A 13383-nucleotide genomic window follows, 5' to 3' on the forward strand; every position below is an offset into this window, starting at 1 on the left:
ATCTGCGACCTAACTCTACATATATGCCTTTGGCCCATATCCCTTAATACCATTGGTTAACAAAAATCTATCAATCTCAGATTTAAAATTAACAATTGATCCAGCATCAATGGCCGTTTGCAGAAGAGAGTTCCAAACTTCTGCCACCCTGTGTGTGTAGAAGTGTTTCCTAATTTCACTCCTGAAAGATCTGGCTCTAATTTTTAGACTATACCCCCTAGTCCTAGAATCCCCAACCAGCGGAAATAGTTTCTCTCTATCTACCCTATCTGTTCCCCTTAATATATTGAAATCTTCGATCAGATCACCCCTTAACCTTCTAAATTCTAGGGAATACAACCCTAATTTGTGTAATCTCTCCTCGTAATTTAACACTTGGGAGTCCGGGTATCATTCTGGTAAACCTATGCTGCACTCCCTCCAAGGCCAATATATATCCTTCCTAAGGTGTGGTGCCCAGAACTGCTCACAGTACTCCAGGTGTGGTCTAACCAGGGCACAGATCCCTGCGGGACACCACTAGTCACATCCTGCCAATTAGAGTACCTGCCCATTATCCCTACTCTCTGTCTCCTGCCGCTCACCCAATTTCCTATCCAGGTCAATAATTTGCCTTCAATGCCATGGGCTTCAACCTCAGTTAACAATCCCTTATGCGTGAGGAGATGAAGGTCTCCTCTCTCTCATAGTGGGGGAATGTGGATCATTTAATGAGTTAGTGCTCTGTGCTTTCATTCCTGGGGCTTGGGTCTGCATGGATAAAGGTTTCCTTCACCACCACCCCCACCCCCACCCCCCCTCTAAATAGCCCATGTGAAAACCAATTCCCAGTAGAAACATATCCACAGCTAAAACTGTCCTCGCTAGTCATAAAGTGGCAATCTCACTTCAGACAGGTTACGAGGATGGGTAGCGTGGGAGACAAATTTAATGTGGAAGTACAGAGGGAGCATTAAAGTGGGAAAATAGGAGCGAATTCTGAAGGACCACAGCAGAAACTTTCACAGATGTTGTCAAGCCTGCAGTGCACTTTCTGCAACTTTAGCTTTCATAAAAATGATTTTGCTGTCAAACTTGGATGTGACAAAAACAAAGCATTTTCATCTAGTTTTACCTTGGTAGTGGCTGTTTTAATTCAGGCACAGTAGGTAAGAAGTTAAAACATGGCTGCATTTAAAATTTATGGCCCAGTCTGGCTCGGTGCAATGTCCCAAGGACTGCTGGTCGGTTTGGTCTCTCAACAGATAGCTTTAGCGAGGAGCCAAAACAAACAATTCAAATACAAACAACTGTGTGATTTGTTCAGTTGTGTGTATGACTGGCATATCCTTTTGAACGTAGCCGACAGTTATTCAAATCCACAAAATGTTTGGCAACTGCTTTAATTAGCTTGGACTGTTCAAATTAGAAAAGGTCAGAAAGAAACTTTTAAAGAGATGAGTAAGACAAGTTAGCTCTTGTAGTTGATAAAAACATTAAAAGTTAATGATAAAATATAGTTTAATATTAGAGATTGCAAACCATTCCTTATTTTGAGGAATTAGTATAGTCTAACATCTATTGTAAAATATTATATTAATGTTAATAATAGATGTAAAATGGGCTGCTGTTTTACACTATTGCACAAGGTCACAATTACCTCCACGGTGTTTCCTAGGCCCACGCTTACCATTCAGATGAGGAGTCATTTCTTTCCTCTGTTGCTGTCACCTTCTGATAACTTTGAGTAAATGAAGGCTCATCAGTCGTTATAGTGCAGGCATTCCTCTCCATCGCTTAGTACTACACAGATAACTCAATTATTTCTCCAAAAACCCTTTAAAATAAAAATAAAATTTCAAATTCATATACTTGAGTGAATCATATATGACAAGAGTGAGAGAGGAACAATATGTAAGCCATAGGATGTTGAGGGCTTTGTATCCCAGATAGCAATATCACTTTAAGAAGTTATACAAAAGGCAGTATAGCTTTAAGAAATCGTTGATCTTAATTGCCTTTAATTAGGAATGACTCCCAGCCTGTAAAAATAAAAGTTAGGGAAATGGTTCAGCTGGGAAGAGGAAGGAACTGAGAGGGATAAGAGGTAGGTTAGAAAGTAATATTGATCACTGTCTTGTTCATTGCTGCAAGAAAAGACACAACATGAGTGAATAAACCTCATTTGTTTTAAGATCTAGTCTGTGTGTCTAATTGACCACTGGATCCTGGGCCTGTTTCAGCTTGTTACATGTGGCATCAGAAGTGCGATTTTGGCACTCTGAGAAAGGCCAACACCTACCATTATGGAGGAAATGCTGGGTGCATTCATGGAGGCCACATTGGCACAACAGGAGCAGACTACAGGTAGACTACCCTTTATCCGGACTTCCGAAAACCGAAACCCTCTAAAAACCGAAGGTTTTTTCGTTCAGCGTAAGTCGTGCGTACGAACGAAAAAACCTTCGGTTTTTAGAGGGTTCCGGTTTCGGAAGTTCGGATAAAGGGTAAGTCGTGCGCGCGACCCCCCGCCGACCCCCCCGCCGGCCCCGACAACCGCCGACCCCGACAACCGCCGACCCCCCCGCGGACCCCGCCGGCCCCGACAACCGCCGACCCCGACAACCGCCGACCCCCCCGCGGGCCCCGACAACCGCCGACCCCGCCAGCCCCGACAACCGCCGACCCCGACAACCGCCGACCCCCCCCGCGGACCCCGCCGGCCCCGACAACCGCCGACCCCCCCGCGGACCCCGCCGGCCCCGACGCTGAGCGTCAGCGTAAGTCGTGCGCACGACCCCCCGCCGACCCACCTTCCGAAATCCGAAATTCTCCTTTATCCGAAACTCGGCTGGTCCCGAGGTTTTCGGATAAAGGATAGTCTACCTGTAATAAGATTCTGGAACTCCAGCAAGAAACAAATCGTATCATGGATGCAACTTATGGTCAGATGCTGAAGGAGTAAATCCTGGCCTGTACTGGTGTAACCCCCCATGGTCAGAGCTCGACGGTTTCAAACCTGGGCCTAGGAGGTGGAGAAACCGCCACGATCACAGGTACACGACCTGATACGCCTGGCCTGGCCTGGCCTGGCGATAGCTGCAGTCCGAGACAAATCACCTGGCGAAAATTGTGGAGCTGGGTCGGACAAGGAGAGCTGGCGGATACCCAAAAGTTGGTGGCTACAGTAGAGCGACATCTGACGATGTAGGAACTGGTTTGTGATCGAGACTCCCAAAACAAGCGCTCTACTCGGAGCTCCGGCATGGCAAGAGAGCCCCAGGTGGGCAGAGGAAACGCTTCAAGGACATCCTCAAAGCCTCCTTGAAAAAGTGTAACATCCCCACTGACACCTGGGAATCCCTGTCCCAAGACCGCACAAAGTGGAGGAGAAGCGTGGAGGAGAAGCATCCAGGAAGGCGCCGAACACCTCGAGTCTCTTCGCCGGGAGCAAGCGGAAGCCAAGCGCAGGCAGCGCAAGGAGCGCACGTCAACCCAAGCACCCCACCCACCCGCCCCTTCAACCACCGTCTGCCCCACCTGTGACAGAGACTGTAGGTTCTGCATTGGACTCATCAGTCACCTGAGAACTCATTTTTAATGTGGAAGCAAGTCATCCTCGGTTCCGAGGGACTGCCTAAGAAGAAGAAGGGTATCCAAGATAGTAATACAACTTTAAGAAGTTATATAAAAGGCAGTAGAGCTTTAAGAAATCATTGACCTTAATTACCTTTAATCATGAACGACTCCCAGCCTGTAAGATTAAAAGGCAGGGAAATGGTTCAGTTGGGAAGAGGAGTTTGAAGAGGAAGGAATTGTGAGATAGCCTGGAAAGTAATACCGTTCACTGTCTTATTCATCGCTGCAAGTAAAGACACGTGTGAATAAACCTCAATCTAGTCTACGTATTGACTTCACCACTGGGCCCTGAGCTTGCATCAGCTTGTTGCACATGAAACAAGTACCAAAACATCTGGTGCCCGAGTACTCCACCAGATCAACTGAGGCAAGACTTCCCAAATGAATAAGCTGTACAAGCAACCAAACTACCCTCAAACCCCCTACCCTCGTCTTGGTGTAAACATGTTATTACTGTTCAACCAGCACCAACACTTGAAAAATCAGCATAATGGGACGCAAAAAAAGGGTTATAATAACAACATTTCCCTCTTTATAAACAAGATTCAGCGCCCCCAGTGACTCAGTAGGATAAGTGATTTACAGGCAGCCTGTGTAATGCCACAAATCCTACCGCCCTCTCTTCTTTCTTACTCCTCTTAACATTGTCGGCTTATTGGCCAAATCATTCATTCGGATAAATGCTGGTTTGCTCATCGTTTTACAGAACGATGTTACTTTTAGAAAATCAGCTGTTGCTTGGGGCAATGCTACATGTCCCACCGAGTAACGACACCAGTACTACTCGACATCGCCACCTGTCCCGCTGAATGATTCTACCCGTTCGACTCGACCCGTACTAATTCTACCTGTGCCACTGGGTGATTCTATCCATCACGCTGGGCAATTCCACTTATCCTGGTCGGCGACAACACCTGTCTCCCAGGTAAGTAAAATGAGTTTACAAAGACTAATGTCAAATGTTCCTTCACTTCCTACAGCCAGCAATGGGCTTCCTTTCAGTACGCATTCCACAGCACAGTGTAACTATGTAACCCCAGCTTCCAGCTGCACACTTCTCGTACTGTTAATATTTTACCAGTTTGAACATTCTGTACAGATGCAGCTTTCGACCGACCTGCCAAACACCACTCCAAATTCTACACTCACTTGGTACTGAATCTATAATGGTAATGTTAGGTGCTTTTTCCACATTTCAAATGGACACCGCAGCACGATTGCACACACTGCCCCCTTACACTTAATAGAAGATACTACAATTCAGTTGTGTAAATATTTTCTTAATTCTCCCTTGCCCCCATCCCCCATAATGACTTATTTAAATTGACAACAACGGTATGTTTCTAAGGAGGTGCTAGATAAATACATAAAGCAGAAAGATATGCTGATCGGGTTAGATGAAGTAAGGTGGGAGGATGATCATGTGGAGCATAAACACCGACATAGACCAGTTGGGTTTAATGGCCTTTTTCTGTGCTGTAAATTCTATGTAATTCTCAGCAATGAACTTCACCTAGATTACTGTCCAAACCAACCTCATCTCATAATGTTGTATTCTGATTTTTTTTTAAAGACTAAACTAGTTTTCAGTCAAACGAGACAATAGTGAATGACAAGACATGCATATACAGGGTGCTCATTGCACCCAAGATAAAAACAAAGGGGCAAAGCGTGCTACAAAAACTCCTGACAGGTGCAGGCCTGGTCGTCAGTTATTGTGAACAGGTCACTGGGTTACTTCCCCTCACCCAGCCATAGGGACTATTTAAATAAAGTAACAAAACGGGAATTAAACCAGAAGTGTGGCTCGATACTGTTACTGTGGAGATTTTGCCATCAATGTCAGAGCAGTGACAAGCACAGGAAGTGCAATGGGGAAAATGAGAAGGAGTGTTCTGAGTCAGTGCACTTGCGTATGAAGCTTTTTCAGTGGGTAAATATGTCCATCCTGGATAGACCTAAACTACACAGACCTGGAACTTACCAGGTTCCATCGCCGGTCTGTGCCGAGTTAACTAGCTTGACAGGGTGGCAGTGTAATGATATCAGCAAATAGAAACATAGAAGATAGGAGCAGGAGTATGCTATTCGGCCCTTCGAGCCTGCTCCACCATTCAATGTGATCATGGCTGATCATCCAATTCAGTACCCTGTCCCTGCCTTTTCCCCATATCCCTTGGTCCCTTTAGCCTCAAGAAATATATCCAACTCTTTCTTGAATATATTTAATGAACTGGCCTCCACCGCCCTCTGTGGTAGAGAATTCCACAGGTTCACCACTCTCTGGGTGAAGAAATTCCTCCTCATTTCAGTCCTAAATGGCTTACCCCTTATCCTTAGACTATGACCCCTGGTTCTGGACTCCCCGGCCATCAGAAACATCCTTCCTGCATCTAGTCTGTCCAGACCTGACAAAATTTTATAGGTTTCGATGAGATCCCCTCTCAATCTTCTAAACTCCAGTGAGTATAAGCCCAATCGACACAATCTCTCCTCATACGTCATTCCTGCCATCCCAGGTATCAGCCTGGTGAATCTTCGCTGCACTCCCTCCATGGCAAGAACGTCCTTCCTCAGGTAAGGTGACCAAAACTGCACACAATACTCAAGGTGCGGTCTCACCAAGGCCCTGTACAACTGTAGCAAGACATCCTTGTTCCTGTACTCGAACCCTCTTGCTACGAAGGCCAACATACCATTTGCCTTCTTAACCGCCTGCTGCACCTGCATGCTTACCTTCAGCGACTGGTGCACAAGGACCCCCAGGTCTCTTTGCACTTCCCCTTCTCCCAATCTATTGCCATTCAAATAATAATCTGCCTTCTTGTTTTTGCCACCAAAGTGGATAACCTCACATTTATCCACATTATAGTGCATTTGCCATGTTTCTGCCCAATCACCCAACCTGTCCAAATCGTACTGGAGTTTCCCGACATCCTCCTCGCAGCTTACCCTCCCGCCCAGCTTTGTGTCGTCTGCAAATTTGGAGATATTACATCCAATTCCCTTGTCCAGATCATTAATATATATTGTGAACAGCTGGGGTCCTAGGACCGATCCTTGCGGTACCCCACTAGTCACTGCCTGCCACTCAGAAAACGACCCGTTTATTCCAACTCTTTGCTTTCTGTCCGCCAACCAGTTCTCTATCCAAGTCAATACCTTGCCCCCAATCCCATGTGCCTTAATTTTGCACGCTAATCTCTTGTGTGGGACCTTATCGAAAGCCTTCTGAAAGTCCAAATACACCACATCCACTGGTTCTCCCTTATCTATTTTACCAGTTACATCCTCAAAAAATTCCAGTAGATTAGTCAAGCATGATTTACCTTTTGTAAATCCATGTTGACTTTGTCCGATCCTGTCACTGCTTTCCAAGTGCTCTGCTATTACATCTTTTATAATAGACTCTAGCATTTTCCCCACTACCGATGTCAGGCTTACCGGTCTATAATTCCCTGCTTTTTCTCTACCACCTTTTTTTGAATAGTGGGGTAACATTAGCTACCCTCCAATCCATGGGTACCGTTCCAGAGTCTATCGAGTTCTGGAAGATGATCAGTAATGCATCTACTATCTCTAGGGCCACTTCCTTAAGTACCCTGGGATGTAGACCATCAGGCCCTGGGGATTTATCGGCCTTCAGTCCCATCAATTTTCCCAACACCATTTTCCTACAAATACTGATTTCTTTCAGTTCCTCGCTTTCATCCGACCCTATGTTCCCCGGCATCTCTGGGAGGTTATTTGTGTCCTCCTTTGTGAAGACAGAACCAAAGTATGCATTTAGTTGGTCTGCCATTTCCTTGTTTCCCATTATAAATTCCCCTGATTCTGACTGTAAGGGACCTACGCTTGACTTCACTAATCTTTTTCTCTTCACATATTTATAAAAGCTTTTACAGTCAGTTTTTATGTTCCCTGCTAGCTTACTCTCATATTCTATTTTCCCTTTCTTAATTAATCCCTTTGTCCTCCTTTGTTGACTCCTAAACTGCTCCCAATCCTCAGGATTATTGCTTTTTCTAGCCAATTTATATGTTCTCTCCTTGGATCTTATGCTATCCCTAATTTCCCTTGTTAGCCACGGTTGAGTCACCTTTTTTGTTTTATTTTTACGCCAAACTGGGATGAACAAATTCTGTAGCTCATCCATTTGGTCTTTGAATGTTTGCCATTGCCTATCCAACGTCAACCCTTTGAGCGCCATTCCCCACTCAATCCTACCCAACTCGCTCCTCAGACCATCGTAGTTTCCTTTATTTAAATTGAGGACCCTTGTCTCTGAGTCAACTACTTCATTCTCCATCTTAATGAAGAATTCGATCATATTATGATCGCTCTGACCCAAGGGGCCTCGTACAACAAGATTGCTAATTAATCCTTTCTTGTTGTATAATGCCCAGTCTAAGATGGCCTGATCTCTGGTTGGTTCCTCGACATATTGGTCCAGGAAACCATCCTGTAAACACTCCAGGAATTCCTCCTCCACAGTATTGTTACTAATTTGGTTGGCCCAATCTATATGTAGATTAAAGTCACCCATGATGACAGCTGTGCCCTTATTGCACGCTTCTTTAATTTCCCTTTTAATGCCATCCCCAACCTCCACCTTACTGTTTGGAGGTCTATATACCACTCCCACTAATGTTTTTTTCCCCTTAGTATTTCTCAATTCTACCCATACAGATTCCACATCATCAGAGCTAATATCCTTCATTACAATTGTATTAATCCCTTCTTTAACCAGTAATGCTACCCCACCTCCCTTTCCTTTTTGCCTATCTTTCCTGAATATCGAATACCCCTGGATGTTGAGTTCCCAGTCTTGGCCATCTTTGAGCCACGTTTCTGTAATCCCAACCAAATCGTATTCGTTTACCTCTAGTGATGGTATTTGCCTGTTTGATTATGATGCCTTACCAGCATATTTGCCTGATTGATTGCTGGTCAGGTATAAGTAGAGGGCATGTGAGAGACAAGCAGTTTAGTTTTACTTCCGTTTTAGATGGATCTCTAAGATGGTGTCTCCTGTAATGCTGTTAACTTGTTGAACAAGCTTTAGATTAAAAGACATTCTCTTTCATAAATGTCTCGTCATTGAACCCACAAAGAAATCAATACAGGCAGTAGAGCCACTACCACTGACTTCGGCATCCAAGGGCGAGGTAGAGTAAAAATCAGCCACGGATCCTGCTCCTGATTACTTGTCTGTGCCTCTTAATTCAATTTTTTTTAAGCACATAAAATGATTGAAAATAGTCAGTTCCTGATGATTCAGTGACCCTTGTGCATAGGCGTCAGGTGAGAACAAAAGTGAACAGTGATGCCCTGCATCGCATAATGTTGTATTCTGATTTTAAATAGACTGTCAACATTCACTGTCTAATCCCACACGTGTGAGGTACTGATCGTACTTTAGTCAGTCAGTACATTCGGAAGAGGGAATTAAAAAAATATTCTCTGTGGCAGCTCATTACACAAAGCTTCACCCATCATAAAACACAATTCTCTGGCTGATTACTGTACTTAATAAAAACAGTACTTACTGTACTAAAAAATAAGAACACTACTTATCTCGTTCTGGCAAAGACCCATATTTTGTGGGTTTGGTTTTACTGCTGCCAGGTTTGCCAGCTCTACTTCTGCCCAGCACCTTGACATAACTGGAGAGGGGAGGGGTGGAGAGAGCAGTGAAAGATAATTTGTATAGAAACTCATGGATTTGAGCGGCCTGCTCTTGCAATACCACCCTCCCTGCACTGGCTGCCGTGGGAACACGCAGTGTGCAGAAGGCGTGTTGAATTCTAGGCATAAATACACACAGAACACGCTGGCTGCTGCTGCTGCTGCTCCCCATCACTTTTTGTTTTACTCACTGTTTGTTCACTGCTGATTATTTGCTGCCGTTCCCGTTAATGTTTAAGCAGCTGCTCTCACAGACCGAATGCAAAGTGGCTCGCCCTTCAGCGCTCCCGCCCAGGCGCTAGGTGGCGCGTGTGCAGCGACTCTCCGTTGACTTCGCGCCTCCGGCCACAGCGCCACCTGCGACGGGGAGGAGCGGACTGCACAGAGTGAGGAGCGCTCGGGTTCGGCGCAGGGCTGATGCGTATGCGTCAGCACCACCATGTTGCTGGAATGGTCGGATCTTGTACCTGCTCAACGCCATCCGCGTAGGTGGCAGGAGCTAAGGGAGACAGTGCAACACGAATACTTTTCATTAAAATCTTTGTTCTCTACTGCCTGCCAAGTCCCATCCTGAATTTCTCACCAAGATATCTACCCATCTTTCCTCCCTCAGACTCTGCATTAAGCAACTGCTTGATCTCAGTGTTTTCAACCACCATCTTAACTCACTTTTCCCTCCTTTGATTACACTGGCCTTTCTCTCCATATAAACTCTGCCCCTAAAAACTTTCCCCCAAATCATTTCAAGCTGGCAACTGCCTCACATTTGGCCTACCATTCACCACAATACACCTACAGATGTTGATCTGCTCAACCATTCCCTCACCTCCATCTTTGATGCCCTTATCCCCAGTAAAACCTTTACTCTCTCCCATCCTGATTCCTCCTGCTATGGCTCTTATCTTCACTCCTTAAAATCCAAGGGATGCAGACTTGAGCATAACAGGCACACAACTGGTTTAGTCATACCATCACCAGCTCTGGCTGGGCCACATCCAGCGCTGTCAGGCCTCAGTTTTTCAACTGACCATTGTCCACTACTCTATGATTGTCCTGGAAAGCAAAGATAATTCCCAGCTTCTTTTCTCCACTATCAACAATCTCCTTAAACACTTTTCCCTTATCCCCTCCATGCTCACCTCCAACAGCAAGTACAAGGAGCTTGTGAACTTCTATGTCAATAAGGTTGAGACCATCCATTCAGGTGCCTCTGCTTCTTCCCCTTGTCCACCAATACAACTCTCCCTCTGCCCTAGCCCTGAACCATTTTTCTTTCTTTAGTTTCCCTCCTATGTCCCATGGTGCTCATCTTGTCCATAATTCTACAACAATAACTTGCATTTATATAGCGCCTTTAACGTAGGAAAACATCACAAGGTGTTTCATAGGAGCATTATAAAACAAATTTGACACTGAGCCACTTAAAGGAAATATTAGGACAGGGGTTTTGAGGACCCTGTTAAAGGAGGGAGAGATGGAGATGCGGAGAGGTTTAGGAGGGGAATTCCAGAGTTTGGAGCCTAGGCAGCTGTAGGCATGGCCGCTAATGGTGGAGTGATGAAAATCGGGGATGCACAAGAGGCTAGAATTGGAGGAACGCAGAGATCTTGGAGGGCTGGAGGAGGTTACAAAGATAGGATGGGGCAAGGCCATTGAGGGATTTGTAAACAAGGATGCGAATTTTCATCCGCAACTCTTTCGACGCCCTCCGCCACTTTTAACAGTTTCCAGTTTCCTGGCCCCAACTGTCTCCTTTTCACTATGGATGTCCAATCCCTCTACACCTCCATCCCCCACCAGGACGGCCTGAGGGCGCTCTGCATCTTCCTTGAGCAGAGGTCCAGCAAGGCTGAATGTGTTCTCACATTGAACAACTTCTCCTTTGATTCCACTCACTTCCTCCAAATTAAAGGTGTTGCTATGGGAACCCGCATGGGTTCTAGCTATGCCTGCCTTTTCGTGGGACATGTGGAACATTCTTTGTTCCAATCCTACTTTGCTCCTCTCCATCACCTCTTTTTTCAGTACATTTATGACTGTATCAGTGCCGTTTCCTGTTCTTGCCCTGAACTAGAAAATTTCATTCACTTTGCTTCCAGTTTCCACCCTTCCCTCACCTTCACATGGTCCATGTCTGACTCTTCCCTTCCCTTCCTCGACTTCTCTGTCTCCATTTCTGAGGATAGGCTGTTGACAAACATCCACTATAAGCCCACTAACTACACTTCCTCCCACCCCGCTTCCTGTAAGGACTCTACTCCATTCTCCCAGTTTCTCCATCTCCGTTGCATCTTCTCTGGCGATGCCACCTTCCATACTAGTGCTACTGATATGTTTTCCTTTTTCCTCAATTGATGATTCCCCTCTACTATGGTTGACATGGCCCTCAACCATGTCCGTTCTATTTCCCGCACTTCTGCTCTCACCCCTTCCCCTCCCTCCCAGAATCACAATAGGGTTCCCCTTGTCCTCACCTTTCACCCCACCAGCCTCCACATTCAACGCCACATGCTCTGCCATTTCCACCACCTCCAGCGTGATTCCACCACCAAACACATCTTCCCCTCCCCTCCTCTTTCTGTATTCTGAAAGGACCGCTCCCTCCGCAACACCCTGGCCACTCCTCAATCACCCCTAACATCCCCTTCCCTTCCCATGACACCTTCACATGCAAGTGCAGGAGATGCAACACCTAAAGAACATAAGAAATAGGAGCTGGAGTAGACCATTTGCCCTTCGAGCCTGCTCTGCCATTCAACAAGATCAGGCTGATCTTCTACCTCAACTCCACCTTCTCTCTCACACTATTCCTATATCCCTTAATACCCTTCGTTCCCAAAAATGTATCGACCTCTGTCTTGAATATACTCAATGACTGAGCATCCACAGCTCTCTGGGGTAGAGAATTTCAAAGGTTCGCAACCCTTTGTGTGAAGAAATTTCTCCACATCTCAGTCCTAAATGGCCTACCCCTTATTCTGTGACTGCAACCCCGTGTTCTAGATTCCCCAGCCAGGGGAAACATTTTGTTTCAATTAGATCACCTCTCATTCTTCTAAACTCTAAGGAATATAGGCCTAGTCTACTCAATCTCTCCTCATAGGGCAATCCCCTCATCTCAGGAACCAGTCTAGTGAACCTTCACTGCAACTCCCTCAAAGGCAAGTATGTCTTTCCTTGGGTAAGGAGACCAGAACTGTACACAGTACTCCACGTGTAGCCTCACCAATGCCCTGTATAATTGTAGTAAGACTTCTTGGGGGAAAAATTGGGTTGGTTTGCACCACTCGTTAGCGCCCCGGGGGGAGGGGGCTAACGGGGCGCAAATCTCCTAGCGCCCGGGCGCCGCTAACACCTCCCGCGAAATTCAGCGCGAGGTTAGCGGCGGCGGTAGCCAGTAGCGCCCTGCGCCGCCGGCGATGACGTCATCGCCAGGTGCAGCGCCCGGCTTGCACCCCGGCCACAAGCTTCCCTTGCGTCCCCTGACCTATCGCTGCACGATATGTGCGATAGGATCAGGGGGCAGTTTGGCAGCGGTGCCCCAATGTAGAGGAGACCGCATTGTGAGCAGCAAATACAGTATACTCCTCCTGAGTGCCGGGCTGTTTTCATGGCACCCCGATCCCCGGTGGTCCGGCAGGGCCCCAGTGCATGCAATGCTTGGCCCCTCCCCTTTAATCAGGGGAGGAGGCCTGCAATGACGCGGCGCTATGAGCTGCCATGAAATTCAGTAGTAGCGCCCCAAGCGGGAGGTGGAGTGCTTTCCAGTAGCGTCCCACCTCCTGCTTGGGGTGCTAATACTGAATTTACGGCGGGGGGTGGGCGATAACTTTTTCGGGGAGCTGGCGCCCCAAAATGGATGCCACCCAATGCTCTTATACTCTAATCCCTATGTAACAAAAGCTAACACACCATTTGCTTTCCTAATTGCTTGCAGTGCCTGCATGTTAACTTTCTGTGATTCATGTACAAGGACAACCAGGTACCTGAGTGCAAACATTTCCCAGTTGCTCACCATTCGAAAAGTATTCTGCTTTTTTGGTTTTCCTACCAAAGTGGATAACTTCACACTTACCC

At 46.3% G+C, this 13383-nt stretch overlaps 1 protein-coding gene across 4 annotated transcripts in view; it reads right to left on the reverse strand.

Annotated features, from left to right (window-relative positions):
• scly (selenocysteine lyase) overlaps positions 1-9696 on the reverse strand; it is a 47872-nt gene extending 38176 nt beyond the window's left edge. Inside the window, exons 1-2 of one of the 4 annotated variants that reach the window (XM_085990754.1) lie at positions 9498-9695; positions 1670-1816 (exon numbers count right to left, since the gene is read on the reverse strand). In XM_085990754.1, the coding sequence (XP_085846880.1) occupies positions 1670-1773 (104 nt within the window). In that variant the 5' untranslated portion in view covers positions 1774-1816; positions 9498-9695. Of the gene's footprint in view, positions 1-1669; positions 1817-9497 lie in introns of those variants that run through there. The other 3 variants (XM_085990752.1, XM_085990753.1, XM_085990755.1) reach the window with 3 other exon arrangements.
• Between the last annotated feature and the right edge of the window lie 3687 nt (positions 9697-13383).

The sequence above is a fragment of the Somniosus microcephalus genome, chromosome 6, assembly GCF_052327205.1.
Source record: "Somniosus microcephalus isolate GS21.2 chromosome 6, FLI_Smic_1.0, whole genome shotgun sequence".
NCBI classification, from domain to species: Eukaryota; Metazoa; Chordata; class Chondrichthyes; order Squaliformes; family Somniosidae; genus Somniosus; species Somniosus microcephalus.